Raw genomic sequence first — 18,026 nt, forward strand, 5'->3', positions numbered from 1 at the left:
CTGTGCTCTTGCAGTCATTTTTACAGGACGACCACGCCTAGGGAGAGTAGCAACCGTGCTAAACTTTCTCCATTTGTAGACAGTCTGTCTTACCGTGGACACATGAACATCAAGGCTTTTAAAGATACTTTTGTAACCCTTTCCAGCTTCATGCAAGTCAACAATTCTTGATCGTAGGTCTTCTGAGAGCTCTTTTCTGCGAGGCATGGTTCACATCAGACAGTGCTTCTTGAAACCAGTAAACCCAAAACAGGTGTGTGTTTAAGGGCAGGACAGCTGTCAGCAACACATCCAATATCATCACACTGATTGGAGTCAAGGTTGGCTCACTCCTGGCTCCAATTAGCTCTGGGAGAAGTCATTAAGCTAGGGCCTCACATACTTTTTCCTCCCTGCACTGTGAATGTTAACATGTGATGTGCAATTAAACCATGGCAACATCTAATGTTTGTGTAGTATTATGTTCAGCAGACTGTGTTCTTCTATTGTTGTGACTTAAATGATGTTCAGAGCACATTTTATGCCCAATTCATGCAAAACCCCACGTAATCCCAAGGGGTTCACATACTTTTTCTTGCAACTGTACTATACAAAGGTTGGCAGATAATGCCCCACTCAATGTTCTTGGGAAGATATCGGACCACCTATGGCCACCCTCAGAGTGTGGTGAAGGGCCTCAATTTCATAAATGCTGACTTTGTTGGTCAGGAATCAGACTGAATAAACAGACCACAATGCAGTCATGAGCTTCTGTATTCTGCTTTGAACAATAACCCAACAACTGCATTATTTAGAACCATGGTTCAGCTTTTCTCACCACATGATTTAAATCCTACATAGAATGCATCAGCCTTGGGTTTGTTATGACAAGCCTTCAAGAACTTGCTGGTTTGAGTGAACCAAACAAAATTCCAAATTGCATTAGGACTTTCAAAAAACAGTACATGATTAACTAGGCAAAGTAGGGGATGTATTTAATCAGACAGGTGGCATCAGTAACTAGTAGAGGGGTTCTGAAAGTGGCATGGCAGAGTTCATATTTGCACATAATTTTAGCCACCTATATTCTCCTGATTATCTGCACATGCATGTATAACTGAACTTAAAGTGTTACTAAACCCAGGACCCTGCATTCACTATATCCTGTCTCCCACAGTACACAGAACATGGAAATGTAATTATTTTAGCAAATATAAACTGCTAAATACCTTTTCTCATCAGCAGTTAGATAAGTCCTGTGACTTCTTTCAGTGTCCAGCAGTAAACTGGTTAAAGCTTGTAGGAGGAGTTTTCATTCTCCCCTGATAAGGCTGCATAACCCCTGATCCTCTGTCTGAACAGTGCTGATTGGTCCTGTGCAGATTATGTGTACTCTCCCAAGAAAAAAAATAAAAAAAAAACCTCTCTACAAATACACAACAAACTGATCATGTGCAGCTTGCCCCCAAGGCTCTGTTCTATCAGCAGATGGATGGGGGACAGTAAAAGTAGGGGAGGATCAGAGAAGACATGATCAAAACATCCTATTTACACAGTGCAGAGGATTAACCCCTTAGGTTCCACCGTGAGTATAACAAGCATGCTTTACTGCATATACAGACTGATTTTACTGTTGTGGATTTAGCAACACTTTAACCTCCAATATGTGTTTTTTTAATCACATGGTTAACCTGAAATAGGACAGGTCCACTTCAAGTAGTGTATATACTACCTATGTTGGTGCAAGGATTTTGAGGATAGTTACCCAAAAATATGAGGTTGTATATAAAATTGCAAGGGTGGTTGATATCACTGATTAACCACTTGTCTACCGGGCACTTTCACCCCCTTCTTGCCCAGGTCAATTTTCAGCTTTCAGCGGTGTCACATTTTAAATGACAATTGCGCAATCATGCAACACTGTACTCATTAAATTTTTATCATTTTTTTAGACAGATTGAGCTTTCTTTTGGTGGTATTTAATCACCTCTGGGTTTTAAATTTTTTGCTAAATAAACCAAAACACAACTGATAATTTTGAAAAAAAAAGTTTTTTCTTAGTTTCTGTTATAACATTTTGTAAATAAGCGATTTTTTCACTGATGTGTGCTAATGAGGCTGCAGTGGTGGGCACTGATAGGTAGCACTAATGGGCATTGACAGACATTATCGATGGGCACTGAAAGGCAGAACTCATTTATGGCACTGATAGGTGGCACTGACTGGCACTGATAGGTGGCATTGATGTTCACTGGTAGGCACTGATAGGTGGTATTGATGTGGCACTGATAGGTGGCATTGATGTAGCACGGATAGGTGGCACTGACGGGGCTACACTGTTCATCAGGACACTGATTGGCTGAGGCAGCAGAGGGAGCCATTGGCTCAATCAAAAGAGGGAGGGGGTGGGGCCTTTTAAATGCTGCCTCCTCAATGCGCTTCATATATTTATAGTATAAAAGCAAATTCTAAATACCCTTTGTCTATGTGGTCACAAGACCACAGACTTTCTCCCCTCTGTGTAATGTGTAGCTGGTGGGAGGGAACTTTTTTCCCGCCAGCAATGCCTAGAGCAGAGAACATTGATGGATGACCTTACTGCTTTACAGAGTTAAGTACTGCACAGCACACATGGCTTAATAGGAAAACAAAAAGGGGAAAAAAAAATTTGAAACTGCAATTTATATTTGAAGGGCAATGAAAGGCAATGTGGAGGCAACTTTTTAAAAAGGTAGTATGTGATATAGCCAAAACTTTACATCTTCTAAAAATAAACTTAAAAAACGAATGGAGAATGTAGCTGCTGAACCAACATGGCTACTCTTTGTGCATTGTTAACCATCATTGCCTATCAGTGTAAACCATAAATCATCGCTCTTCTATTATTAGCAAATAGTTTGAATTGCCCGCTGAGCCTAAATAGCCTCATCTACACTGGGTATAAAATATTACAAAAAATAAAAAATACTTGAGCGCATCCTTCTATACCAGGGGTCTCCAAACTTTTCAAACTAAGGGCTAGTATACGGTCCTTTAGACTTTAGGAGGGCCAGTGAGGATAGAAAATGTCCTGGCCCCAACATCAGTGAGAATAAACATGGCCTCAGGGTTGATGGTCAGTAGGAGGAGTAGTGTCCCATCATTGGTATTAGTGGGAAGAATAGTACACCATCATTGGTTCTAGTGGGAACAATAGTACACCATGATTGGTTTCAATGGAAGAAGTGCTGCCCCGTGGTTGGTCTCAGTGGGAGGAATAGTGCCCCAAGGGCCAGATAAAGGGCAGCAAAAGGCCATATCAGACCCTCAGGCCACAGTTTGGAGACCCATGTTCTATACTGTGTACTTGTCTCTATCCAGAGCACCGAAGGCGATTTCGCTCTGCTGCCTTGCACCTCTGTTATCTGCAAAAGTCATTTCTGACAGTTTTTCCAAACTCCAACAGATTATTGGTGAAGGAGGGAGGAGAGCTACAGCACACAGCCTGTGATCAACAGCCATAGCTGTGCATTTTCCTGTGTACTATGAGCAGGGGTGTATTTCCTTTCCCCCAAATCAGAGCCCAGGGCTGTCCTCACTGAGCTATGCAGTGCGAAACTTCAGATCTCAACTCCCTGCTTTTCAGAGCTAAGAGATGCTCTGTAAAATGTGTGTTTTAGAAAGCTGTTGAGAAGAGCATACAGCAGATAAACAGGTACAATTTATGTAGGATGATTTGTTTCATCTCTATGTAACATCTGAGGTTGGTCACTTCACTGGATATACAGTACTTAAGGGTTTTCACTGCAGATGGTAGTATGAAGACTCTTCTTATATAGGTTTTACCGGTAATATAATGATGAAGATGTCATTCTTGGGCCATTGTTGCATTGTATGGCTATTGTAAAAAAGCACTAAAAGACCACAGTGAAGCTTTTGTAATGAAGAGATCACTTGGTGCCTGGGCAGCCATTCACCAGGCCTGAGGGTGGTCACGTGGGAGAGCATGCAAAGTTCTCTGTATGTTTCGATTTGTAAGTCAAAACGTACTCAGGTATGTTGGGTAGCTTAGTAGTGGATCGGAAAGGAAGGGCATATTGTGGGGGACAGGGAAGCTGGTCAGAGTTGATGGGAAGATGGATGGAGTCAAATACAGGGCAATCTTAGAAGTAAACCTATTTGAGTCTGCAAAAGACTTGAGACTGGGGTGGAGGTTCACCTTCCAGCAGGACAACCCTAAACATAAAGCCAGAGGTACAATGGAATGGTTTAGATCAAAGCATATTCATGTGTTAGAATGGACCAGTCAAAGTCCAGACATACTGTAAATCCAATTGAGAATCTGTGGCAAGACTTGAAAATTGCTGTTCACAGATGCTCTCCATCCAATCTGACAGAGCTTGAGCTATTCTGCAAAGAAGAATGGGCAAAAATTTCACTTTCTAAATGTGCAAAGCTGGTAGAGACATACCGAAAAAGACTTGCAACTGTAGTTACAGCGAAAGGTGGTTCTACAAAGTATTGACTCAGGGGGCTGAATACAAATGCACGCCACACTTTTCGGATAATTGTAAAAAATTTTGAAAACCATTTATTTTCCTTTCACTTCACAATTATGTGCCACTTTGTATTGGTCTATCACATAAAATCCCAATAAAATAAATTGACGTTTTTGATTGTAACATGACAAAATGTGGAAAATTTCAAAGGGTATGGATACTTTTTCAAGGCACTGTACATAAAATTTGAATTCATGGCACCTTGAAGTCACAGGTTGCTTAGGTAGCTCATTGCCTTTAAAAAATGCATTTTGTGAGATAGCAAAGTATTCCCCCAATAACTTGTCCAGGCTATCCTTAGCTTTACAGGAAACAATGTTTTATGAAATTCTGCAGCCCCTTATCCCTCCAGTCCAGTTTTTGTTCTTGAAATGCACGAACAATCCAGTTGAGGTGTTATGATATTATCAATACTTATAAAAAAAGCAGGAAGCAGCTCTCAGGAAATATTACCTTATTGTAATTGTGCTTCTTTGTCCACTTGCCTCTGCTGGACTCAACTGTGCCAGTTCATTATTTATATATATATTACATTTTAAACAACCTGAAAAAATGTTCTTTCAAAATGGGAAACAAAATAAAAAAGAGGTAACTGAGCAGAAATTCCAAAATAATATTGCCTGACTGCATCTACTGCCTCTCAGCAGGAAGTCTACTGTGCACAGCCAAAACCCTTTCCCTGTAATAACAAATTGATCTGAGTTATATGTAGCTTGACTTTAGGCACAACCTTTTTTTTGGATAGAGTGGCAAACGGATAGATTCTATGTCAGGTTTTGATTACTGTGTCCCTATTGTAAATATTCACTATTTTTACTTGGTACTATTGTCACCAAGAAAAGTGAAGGGAAATCCAACAATTTAGAGTTGTTCCCAGAACAACACGTAAAAAAGGAAATCTAAAAAGGACGTCTAAAACTTTGTGGGGTACTGTAAAAAGATTGGGTTTAGGAGTAACAAAAAGGTCAACAATGTATTCTCCTGCAAGAAAGACACATCAAATTACTTTCCTTTGATTACCAAATTGATGATAAAAATAAAATGAAAAAACATTTCATGTTACAAAATGGTTTCATATTTTGCTTAATAACAGAGCTGGCAAGGCTACGAAAATGCAGCTGCTCTGGAAACGCAGCAGCTTGTAGATAAGGAAGCCCGGGCAACATTTCAATTTGCTTTTCTACAGAAGCTGCTGCAATAACCATTCTGCTAAGTGGTTTGGACTGGAAACTATATTGTCCTTATAAATTAGTTTGTGGAACAGACAAATGGCATCTGTAGGACCAGGCATTTGGGGAACATGACTAATGCAGGAGGTCTTGGGCCTACAAAACCTCATATTGTAGTGCAATATCACAAAAACACTATGGTTCAGTGACTGTAGTTCACCAATATGCAGGACCCTGACATTACAATAATTGCAGTATAGAAGGTAGCCACCATCACCCTCCCAACCAGTATGGTGCACAGGTCTTCCAGTACTTCCTTTCAGCTGTGTATCTTGTGGTCACGTAACAAATCACATGGTAGAGATGAAGGGTTTCTTGGGAGGATTTCTATCTAATTCACACTGGACATCATATGAATTGCTAAGTCTGACATACAGCACTTAACGCAGACTCTAACAGGGCCAGAGCAGGAGTGACCCCTGGCTTTACAAAGACACCTGAAGTATTGTTTACTACTGCTGCTTATAAGTCTTTTGATACGATCGATGCATAAGTTTTATTTTTTCAAGCTTTCTTTCCTATATTTCCTCCTGGTGATTCTGCCAGTAACACACTTCCAGTCCTAGGATGACAACACTCACGTTCCCCTCTGCATCAGGACAACAGAAACAAGATAGAAATATGGAAATCCACCCCTCTTGCATTCTCCATATAATGGAGAGGAATGGTTCTGTAGTCCTTGGAGATAGTTAAGAAAATATAATTGAAAATAGGGCAGCAGAGGTAGAAAGCACAGGGAGTTTCAGCTCATAAGAAATCTGGCAAAAAACACGTTTTTTTTTTTTTGCTTTTCTTTTCAAACACATAACAAAACACTTTCAATTGTATATTCAAAAAGCATTTTACACTTACAAATGTTTTTGTTGTTTTAGCTAGGTATTACTGTAGTTACGTTCCCATGTTATTTGTTTGCCTTACCCTATTGTAATGATGGGCTTACATATTGCGGCTGCAGTTTGTAGTGTCATGGCTGATCAATCCACTTATTGTCTATGTCACATAGCTTGTCCCTATGTACTAAAGGGACAGGCAACTTCTTGTTCTTATTAACACCTTATTAAGCCTTAGTTCAGTTTCACACATACAGTTGTGTTCAAAATAATTGCAGTGTGTTGAAAAAAAGTGAATAAAGCTCAAATTCCTTCTAATAGCTTATTTCCATACACACAAATGCATTGGGAACACTACACATTCTATTCTAAATCAAAACATGAAGAAAAATATATCAAATTTGTGTTGTTTCTCTAAAAAAATTGAAGAAAAGTGAATATTAGACTGTTCAAAAAAATAGCAGTGTTTGTATTCTTCTTTACAAACAACTCAAACATTCACTATATAAACTGAAAAATGTTTGAAGATTTTGCTTTCCTTGGAATCACTTAATGAATATTTCGTTGTATAAGCACTGTTTCTGAGAACTGCTGTACATCTGTGTTCATGGAGTCAACCAACTTCTGGCACCTGTGAACAGGTATTCCAGCCCAGGATGATTGGACTACATTCCACAGGTCTTCTCTATTTCTTGGTTTTGCCTCAGAAACTGCATTTTTGATGTCACCCCACAAGTTTTCTATCGGATTAAGATCCGGGGATTGGGCTGACCACTCCATAACGTCATCTTGTTGGTCTGGAACCAAGATGTTGCATGTTTACTGGTGTGTTTGGGGTCGTTGTCTTGTTGGAACACCCATTTCAAGGGCATTACCTCTTCAGCATAAGGCAGCATGACCTCTTCAAGTATTCTGATGTATTCAAAACTGATCCATGATCCCTGGTATGCGATAAATAGGCCCAACACCGTAGTATGAGAAACATCCCCATATCATGATGCTTGCGCAACCATGCTTCACTGTCTTCACAGTGTACTGTGGCTTGAATTCAGTGTTTGGGGGTCGTCTGACAAACTGTCTCCGGCCACTAGACCCAAAAAGAACAATCTTACTTTCATCAGTCCACAAAATGTTGCGCCATTTCTCTTTAGGCCAGTCAATGTGCTCTTTGGCAAATTGTAACCTCTTCAGCACATGTCTTTTTTTCAACAGTGGGACTTTGCGGGGGCTTCTTGCAGATAGCTTGCCTTCACATAGGCGTCTTCTAATTGTAACAGTACTCACAGGTAACTTTAGACCTTCTTTGATCTTCCTGGAGCTGATTGTTGGCTGAGTCCTTGCCATTTTGGCTATTCTTCTATCCATTCGAATGGTAGTTTTTCGCTTTCTTCCACACGTCTTTCAGGTTTTGGTTGCCATTTTAAATCATTTGCAATCATTTTAGCTGAGCAGCCTATCATTTTCTGCACTTCTTTATATGTTTTCCCCTCTCCAATCAACTTTTTAATCAAGGTACGCTGTTCTTCTGAACAATGTCTGGAACGACCCATTTTCTTCAGAATTTCAGAGAGAAATGCACTGTAACCAGCATGTACAACATTTGCTGCCTTCCTTCCTTAAATAAGGGCAATAATTGCCACCTGTTTTTCAAAGAAAGAATGACCTCACTAATAGAACTCCACACTGCTATTCTTTTTGAACATGCCCCTTTCAATTAGTGATTCAATTACACAGAATCAGCAGCATGCATGTCATGACTGTTGGGTCTGTTGGATTTCTATTACTCTACTACACCTGCTAGTAAATTATTTGCCATGTAGAAATATCATTTCTACCAAAAACAGTGATTGATCAGGTTAGTGATGTCTGACTGCTATTATTTTGAACACAACTGTATGTGGTGCAGAAAATGCTGAAATCCCAGCTCGTTTCCCACAATGCATTGCAACCACACTGCTGCAGGTATCAATTCAAAGGTAACGACACCCCAAAAGCAGGTCACAAATGCAGTGCGCTTGCCTGCACAAGATCGCATGGTGCAAAACTACCATGCAATCCAGTTCCAGCGTGATTAACATGCAGCTTTCAGGTTTCAAAACAAAAGTAGAACAAAACCCCAAAATGTATAAGGCCAAAGGAGGAGCTAACAGAGCGTGGCGTCACTGCCGCCGAAGCCACGAGGAAGCCCGGCGGCCATCTTTACTAGGGTCAGTACTGCTGCATAACTCTGCATTTATCATTACAGTTATTGGAGATTTACTACCCTGTTTTTATGTGCATTTACCTGAATAAACATACTTGATCATACTACACTATGGGCACCTGTTTTTTGGCTCCCATTTGGAGCTAATTAACTTGCAAGATACCCCTATTTTGATCCAACAACGAGAGGGAGGGAGCCCTGTATCCAGGCTGAGCACCCATCCATCCTTAAGGGGACCTCTGGACCCAGCAGATTTTCCACAATTTCCCAAGACTTGATGACCAACCCATAGATGGAAGCTCACCCATTCATTCCGCCTACCTAAGAGATCCTTGTGGTTATTGATTATATGCGCATTATCCATGCGCGTCCGGTGAGTGCGCAATTCTATTATCGGTTCCTGTCACAAGCCTGTTTTTGAAATCTGCTGTAGAAGTGCATCATCACAATTACATACTACATGAACTATTCACCTTTTGGATATATTTATTTATTATATATATTTATTATTATTTTATTATTCTTTTAGCCCTGCACTTTATTTATTTTTTTCCTAACACATTACCCAGTCCATATCAGTATAGATATTCAGCATGATATTTTTCCCCATTGAGATCTGATGTGTTTTCAAAGTGTTCCTTTAATTTTATTGAGCAGTGTATATTTCCCAACCAGACTAACTATGTGACTATGAGCTTTTCTAGTCTTAACCCAGGCTTAAATAACATTACACCACCCTTAGCTATTTTTTGTGGGTTTTTTAACAGTATTTCTAGTTTTTATCCATTTATATTTAACCTTTTTTCTTATTTGTCGGTTTTATTTAACGTGCATTGAAAAAAATGTGCAAAATAAAAGTTCTTGATCACACTTGTGAATAACTTTGCAAAGCACTGCACCAGAATCGTAATAGTAGTGTCATTATAAGCGGGACAAATTACTGATCAACATTTATCTGTTTTTGTACAGCAACACCAGGGGATCTCTTTACAAATGTTTTTCACCTAAGATACCAACAGGTTTCTACCTGGATTCAACTGGAATGTTTGAATCCTGGATAGCATTCCACTGCTTTCAATAGGACTGTCTACCGCAGCTAATCATCAGGAGTCCCTGCATGTAATTGCACATGGGGCAATTTGGCCTTACCCTTACTGCTCTCCCAAAATGGATCATACAGTTCACTTGCAGAATATCTTGTTCCATTCATATATTATATTCTTCAATAGAATGTTAGTGAAGGAAGGGTTTCTCATCGCATTTCTCAAAACTTGTGTCTGCTTCAGCAGGGATTATAGGAAGTAAGTTCATAATCTGACATTTTATGTCATCAACATTAATCCAGTTATCCAAAATAAACAGCCAGATGTCTTAAAGGGGATGGGCTACCTTTTAAGGAATGTATTGAATCGAGGAGAAGCACAAATAACCCTAACTGACCCCAATCCTGAAGACCCAGTGTAAAATGGAGAAATATCCAGCAGCCCAAGATAAATATCTTAAGTGTTGACATTCTCAGCCATAATTTTAAATATATATGTAAGCTATTTAGGATCTCCACAGACTATCTGCATAGTGCAGATCAGTGATTAAAAAGGGCAGGGATGTCAGAGCGTGTGTGTTTATATATACACACACACATACATACATATACACACATTCTGGATTCTATACTGCAATACAGTATGTATATCCTTGAACTGGAATGAGAGGCAACTAAAAAAAAAAACAAAAAAAAACAACTCTTACCGAAGGCCGGACCCATTTAACTCCGTAGGTCTTGGAGGAATTTGGGCCAAGTTCTTTAAAACCCAATGAATAAGCACTAGGAGGAAAAGTGTCATCTTTAAACAGAGTTCCATTTGCCAAGCACTCTTGCTGAATCCGCTCAAATTCCTGTCCCAGAAACTTCACAGCATTTTCGTGTTTTCCTATACCCAGCTCCTGGTCCCGTTCTTTCTGTAGTTGGGCAGAGATCCCTGTGGCGTATACAGGAACAATCACTTCCTCAGTCATCTTGGCTTCCCCAAAGACCTAAGTTAATGTCCGGAAAACATGTGTCATAACTTGTAAATACAAAATTCAAATAGGCTGCTTAAAGAACACATTCAAGTATTATAAAGTCCCTTGCTCCCACCATAATGTGCTCTAATTTAAATCCCCTGAGCCTAACCATTCACAGCCTCCTGCAGTGTTTACATTCTACATTCAGAAATCTTACTGGTGCTATCTATACATGCAAAGTACGTTATAATCTCCCATCATTCTAATGAATTTGAATGGGGGCTTTCTCCCATGGTACAGGTATGGCCCACTCAAGTGTTTGGGAATTTACAGCGCAGACATGGGCAGCACTATGAAGTATGTTTTATGGAGTAGGTAAACACCTTCTGGGCAGTGCCGAGGAGGTGTCCATGGGAGGCTGTGGCTGTCAAAAACAGGCAAGTGGGCACAGGGATGGGTTCGGTGGCAATAGTGGAGGGGTTAGCTTAGAGCAGGTTAGGGAGGTAGGGAGTGTGAACTGAGGGCTTTTTGGTTAGTCCTATCAATTTCAGAAAAAAAACAAAAATAAATAAATTGAAATCCTTACTAAACACTTTATCATATGTTGTTTTCCTTTTTGTTTTTACATTTATTTACCTGATCCTCTGCACCAGAGCACTGCTATAGCAATCCAGGTAGCATCTTCTCCCCTTCACTCCTGTGGTCTAAGGTCCTCTGACATCATCAAGATCAGTACAGGGTCCATAGCCCTGCACTGCATGTAAACATGAAGAGAGGAAAAGCCCACCAACGGAGCACAGGGGAGCGGAAGATCATGTAAGTAAAAGTGCTATTTCCTTCCCCTACATTAAACATGCAGTTAACTCTTGCCATGCAGGTGCAGCCCCACTGCCAGGGAGGCATTTTTTACAGCAGATGGGATTTAAAGACATTTAATAGCTTATCTAAACCACATCCTAATGTCAGGAAGATAGCCCAACATTTAAATCCACACCTTAAACCAATTACCATGAAATGTGTAGATGCTGATTACCTAAGAACAGGATGGGAGATGTGAAAGTTGTAGAACCACCCTGTTCTGGTTACATAATCCCATAGCTGGTGTCAAGAAGACTGCATAGGTGTAAATGCCTTGATTTACATGGTTAAAGGTATGAACTGTTGTCAAATCACGGGAAAGATGGTAAAATGGCATTATATGTGGAAGACAGATGGTGATGAAGATCCTGTTCAGGGATGGGGGCTGGGGTATCTTCATGACATTCATTAAAACTGAAGAAATAGCTTGGATGAGCTCTAAAGCATCTCTAACATTGCAGAACAAGTCAGGTTGAAAGGGACTAACTTCTACTAGCTAGACCATGCCCAGATCAGTGGTCTGAAAACTGTGGCTCAGGGGTTGGACGTGGCCCTTTGCTTGCCTATATCTGGCTCTTGAGGCACTAGTAATCCCACTGATACGAGTCACTATTCCTTCCACTGACACCAACAATGGGGCATAATTCCTACCACTGGCACCAAAAATGGAGCACTATTCCTCTCCTCATATCAAACATAGGGCACTATTTACTCCTACTTACCCCCACTGGCCATAGTTCAGCCACCCATAATGTCTGAAAAGCAGAAAGTTTGGAAACCCCTGCCCTAGATACATTAGAAGATAAACAGTAAAATTACACACAATAATGCCCAACATGAAAATAAATAATTCAGCTTAGAGCTAAGTATTATTCCATGGGAGCACAAGGCAAATTCTGACACTGGGGTCCTCTTTATTGAGAGCGGAAATCCCTTTTCACAGCAGTACATTTGTAAAGAAAAAGCAAAGCTTGTCCCCATGTTAGGAGTCAAGCTTATAGTGTATGTGACTCCAAAATCCATTTAGTTTTGTATAGAACAGGGGTCTCCAAACTTTTTAAACAAAGGGCCATTTTACTGGGCTTTAGGAGGGCCATACTGTGGCCAGTGGGATTAAACAATGCTTCATCATTGGTTTTAGTGGAAGAAATAGTGCCTCATTGTTGGTATGAGTAGGCGGAATAATGCCACACCTATGGTGTCTGTAAAAGAAATAGGGCCAACTCATTGGTATAGAAGGAAAAGCGTCTCAAGGGCCGGATAAAGGCAAGCAAAGGGCTGCATCTGGCCCCCGGGCCACAGTTTGGGGAACACTGGTATGGAATAAGTACTGGGTTAATAACAGGTGGGTGAATAACGGTGACTGCTCAGCCCGTACAAAGCAATGACAGGCTGACAGCAGCCACAGCTATTCATGAATGTTCGCATAGACAGATTATCTTCACATATGGACAGATGGACATAGTTGGATACACTCTGCCTGTTTCCAGCCACGATCATTGCAGGTATATACAAACAGAACCAGTATGACTACTGCAGGTAATTACTGGTTTTGCAAACAGTCAAGGATAGCTGTGGCCGCCATCAGCCTGTCACTGCATTGTATGGGCAGAACTGCTACAGGACTTTGCACACACCTGTCATTCCAGACACAGGCATGTGCATTGTGTACTACAGTCAGGTCCATAAATATTGGGACATCGACACAATTCTAACATTTTTGGCTCTATACACCGCCACAATGGATTTGAAACAAACAAGATGTGCTTTAACTGCAGACTGTCAGCTTTAATTAATTAGAGGATATTTACATCCAAATCATGTGAACGGTGTATGAATTACATTAGTTTGCATATGTGCCTCCCACTTGGTAAGCGACCAAAAGTAATGGGACAGAATAATAATTATAAATCAAACTTTCACTTTTTAATACTTGGTTGCAAATCCTTTGCAGTCAATTACAGCCTGAAGTCTGGAACGCATAGACATCACCAGACGCTGGGTTTCATCCCTGGTGATGCTCTGCCAGGCCTCTACTACAACTGTTTCAGTTCCTGCTTGTTCTTGGGGCATTTTCCCTTCAGTTTTGTCTTCAGCAAGTGAAATGCATGCTCAATCAGACTCAGGTCAGGTGATTGACTTGGCCATTGCACAACATTCCACTTCTTTCCCTTAAAAAACTCTTTGGTTGCTTTTGCAGTATGCTTTGGGTCATTGTCCATCTGCACTGTGAAGCGGCGTCCAATGAGTTGTGAAGCATTTGGCTGAATATGAGCAGATAATATTGCCCAAAACACTTCAGAATTCATCCTGCTGCTTTTGTCAGCAGTCACATCATCAATAAATACAAGAGAACCAGTTCCATTGGCAGCCATATATGCCCACGCCATGACACTACCACCACCATGCTTCACTGATGAGGTGGTATGCTTAGGATCATGAGCAGTTCCTTTCCTTCTCCATACTCTTCTCTTCCCATCACTCTGGTACAAGTTGATCTTGGTCTCATCTGTCCATAGGATGTTGTTCCAGAACTGTGAAGGCTTTTTTAGATGTCATTTGGCAAACTCTAATCTGGCCTTCCTGTTTTTGAGGCTCACAAATGGTTTACATCTTGTGGTGAACCCTCTGTATTCACTCTGGTAAAGTCTTCTCTTGATTGTTGACTTTGACACACATACACCTACCTCCTGGAGAGTGTTCTTGATCTGGCCAACTGTTTTGAAGGGTGTTTTCTTCACCAGGGAAAGAATTCTTCGGTCATCCACCACAGTCGTTTTCCGTGATCTTCCGGGTCTTTTGGTGTTGCTGAGCTCACCGGTGCGTTCCTTCTTTTTAAGGATGTTCCAAACAGTTGTTTTGGCCACGCCTAATGTTTTTGCTATTTCTCTGATGGGTTTGTTTTGTTTTTTCAGCCTAATGATGGCTTGCTTCACTGATAGTGACAGCTCTTTGGATCTCATCTTGAGAGTTGATAGCAACAGATTCCAAATGCAAATAGTACGCTTGAAATGAACTCTAGACCTTTTATCTGCTCATTGTAATTGGGATAATGAGGGAATAACACACACCTGGCCATGGAACAGCTGAGAAGACAATTGTCCCATTACTTTTGGTCCCTTAACAAGTGGGAGGCACATATGCAAACTGTTGTAATTCCTACACCGTTCACCTGATTTGGATGTAAATACCCTCAAATTAAAGCTGACAGTCTGCAGTTAAAGCACATCTTGTTCATTTCATTTCAAATCTATTGTGGTGGTGTATAGAGCCAAAAATGTTAGAATTGTGTCGATGTCCCAATATTTATGGACCTGACTGTAAATCCTTCGTTTTTCACCAGAACAGGTTTGTGCCTTGGAAGTTTTCCCCTTACCTCCTGTTCCTGTGACACCTGTAAAATTTTGGAATTCCCATCACTTTCTGTGCCCGAAAAATGGTTATCAAAGGCTCATCAGAAAAAGAGAGGGTGAGTTTTTCAAGCAGGGACAGAAACAGCAACAAAAAATCTGACAGGGGTGCTAAGCCTTCCACATTCTATTGAAAACTAAAGTTTTTGATTTACATAAGCAGGGAATAAACATTTTTAGACACATGATGATCCAAATGGCTCATGGGGTGTTTTGGCCGGGCTCTTCACTGAACCCACTATTCTAAGGCTGCCCATACAGGGTTCAGTTTTTTTTACTCAGCTCAGCCAACGGAGCAAAAAAACTGAACTGATTCCCCAATCCACATATTTGGTATCGATGGGGAAATCCTCCCGGCTGTGTCATTGTATTCTGACAGCAGGGAGACTCCCCAGCCTCCCCACCATCACAACACACAGATCAACGCTGCAGAGCTCATCAAACTGAAATTTTCCAGCAGTCCAGTTTGAGAGACAGATCGACTTCTCACAAATGGAAGTGGCCATACAAGGATCGAAATTCAGCCAGTTCCCACTGAACCAGACAAATTTCGATCCATGTATGGCCAGTTTCTCTCATTCAGCCCACAGGTTAAACAGCACAGGTGGAAGAATTTCTTCTATCAGCTACTGTATTCTGACAGCAGGCTCCAGTGGCAATATGTTAACAGTGGCTGCATCTGACTGGATGCAGCCACTGTTTGAGCAACAATTTTAGCCCAGCTCCATTGTTTTTCGGATCGGAGGATGTTGGGTAAAAGGAGGACAACACGACCACACATGGCTCAAATTTGAACTGCTTTATCTGGAAGTATATGGCCATCTCTCCCATACAGGTAACTGAAAAGCTACAGACACAGTCCCAGCTTCATCTCACATCGGATGACATTTTATAACCTGTCCATTCTATGTCAATATCTTTAAGGTCCCTTTCAGATGGGACAGACTCTGTCCTGATCAAAGTAGAGTGGGCAGATGTCAGGTTTGTATCTGCTCAGTTTCTGCAGAGAGGACATGGACAGAGCCCGCTCTCCTCTATGAGTGGCTGGGTGTAAAGGCACTCCTCTGTCCTTTTACACCCAACTACCCTCCAATCCGATCTGCCTAAATGGAGGGGGTTGGATCCCCTTCTGGTTTTAGTAAGGTGACTGGATCAGACCTGAAGGTTGGCGGGTGTATATGGGCACAAGTCTGTTTACACCCGCCTGTCCATAGGGGAGAATGGACCATCCAATCAGATCTGTCTGAAAAACTGACATACGGACCTGATTGGATCTCCCGTGTAAAAGTGGATTTCGATGCATTAGACAACATTTAGCTATTTACACCACTATGAAACTACAAGAAACAGCAAGACATCCTAGAACAATGAAGCTAGGAATATTACTTCTAGGACGACCATTTGCAGTTTTAAAGGAGAAAAACAGTCAAAGCTCTTTGGCTGTACTTCTCCTGTGGATCATAGGAGTGCAGTTCGTTCTGCACTCCTGTGATCTCTTTTCAACTGACAGTGGGCTGACATCACTCAGTCAGTCCAGGCATGAGAAAGATCCTGACTTTAAAGTCAGGATCCTTCCCAGAGTGAGGAGTGGCACCTAGGCCAGATCTGCTGAGAGCCTGAGCCAGCTGCTCCCTCCCCCTCCACAGCCCGGTGCTCCAGGAAGCACTGGGGGGTGGCAGAACAGAGAATGGTGACTGACAATCACTGCTCTCTGCTCAGAGCGGCTGTGAAAACTCAACGATCATGTGATCACTGAGCTCTCACACTAGGAGCCAGTGGGGAACTGATGCTTCAACCACCTAGGTAGGTAATAATGGGGGGGGGCTATTTCTCTTTTACTACCTTGATGATCAGATAGAAAAACAAAATATCAAATCCACAGCATGAACATTAGAGGATCCTTGGAAAGTATAGCTGTGACATCTCACCGTTTATGCAGAGGTACTTTAATCTAATGATGTTTACAAACATTTTATTTAGGGTGAAAAAACAGACTGTAGCGGGTTCATCGCTAGATTTGGACTCATTGCGGCAAGTAGGGTTTCCTTTATGTCTGTCTAGTCTGTGATGTCATCAGTGTGATGGGTACCTTCTAGAAGACGTGCTCACTATAGATATAGGACATACGAATGCTCATTTCTAGGGGGACAGATGACAGATGATAAGGGGGGCATAGAATGTGGAAGGCTCCTTTCTAGCTGTAGATGGTGTCTGTATATGACTTCTAGATAGATAGCATAGGGAGCAGAGTTGTAGAAGACAGAGATACAATAGAGTGGTGTACAGTCTCCTCCCAGGAACAGACGATCTCTATCCTCATACAATGGGCATCCCTGTGCTGTGATCGTACGATACACACAGATACATAACTAGATAGAAATCGGGAGCTGCAGACGGTCCTCTCACATCAACAGAACTTTCCCCGGCTCTGCCCCGTCCTAGCACTGTCCATATAATTCCCCCATATCACAATTGAGAGGGTTTATAGCGCCTACCTGGGCAGTAGAGCAGTATGCTGTCGGTATGCTCTCCTTCCTTCTTCCCCTGTACTTGTCTGCAGTCTCCTCCCTGCTCTGGCCCTGTGCCGGTTACTCCCTAGGGTTGTCTCTGTAGCAGACACTCCCTGCCCGCCCCCTCCCTGTAAGAGCGCTTCACCCCTCCTCACTGTCACATCTCCCGTATATCTTCCATCTTCTACCCGGCCCTCTGTATGTGTCCGCATACACCGAGTTCTATCACATGCTGACCGCCATTCTTTAGAAAGAGTTCAGCCAGTCATGCTGGGTCAGGGAGGGTGTGTAGGGAGGGAGACGCCTCGTCCTGCAGAGAGACTCAGAGCCAAAATCCGGCCTGAGGAGATATCACACCGTGTATATGGAGGAATACGAGGGCTCTCTCATAGGAGTATACGAGGTAAAAGGAGGGCCCCCTTCAGGCGAGTACACAGTGATAAAAGGCCCCCCTCAGTGGAGTAT

General features: G+C 41.7%; 1 protein-coding gene across 1 annotated transcript in view; it reads right to left on the bottom strand.

Moving 5' to 3' along the window:
• CAPN1 (calpain 1) overlaps window positions 1-17,693 on the bottom strand; it is a 110,959-nt gene extending 93,266 nt beyond the window's left edge. Inside the window, exons 1-2 of the mRNA XM_089657402.1 lie at window positions 17,547-17,693; window positions 10,529-10,813 (exon numbers count right to left, since the gene is read on the bottom strand). Coding sequence (XP_089513528.1) covers window positions 10,529-10,795 — 267 coding nt within the window. The 5' untranslated portion in view covers window positions 10,796-10,813; window positions 17,547-17,693. The remainder of the gene's footprint in view (window positions 1-10,528; window positions 10,814-17,546) is intronic.
• Between the last annotated feature and the right edge of the window lie 333 nt (window positions 17,694-18,026).

The sequence above is a fragment of the Staurois parvus genome, unplaced genomic scaffold (assembly GCF_062004578.1).
Source record: "Staurois parvus isolate SC_StPar_1 unplaced genomic scaffold, SC_StPar_1.0 ptg000989l, whole genome shotgun sequence".
NCBI lineage: Eukaryota > Metazoa > Chordata > Amphibia > Anura > Ranidae > Staurois > Staurois parvus.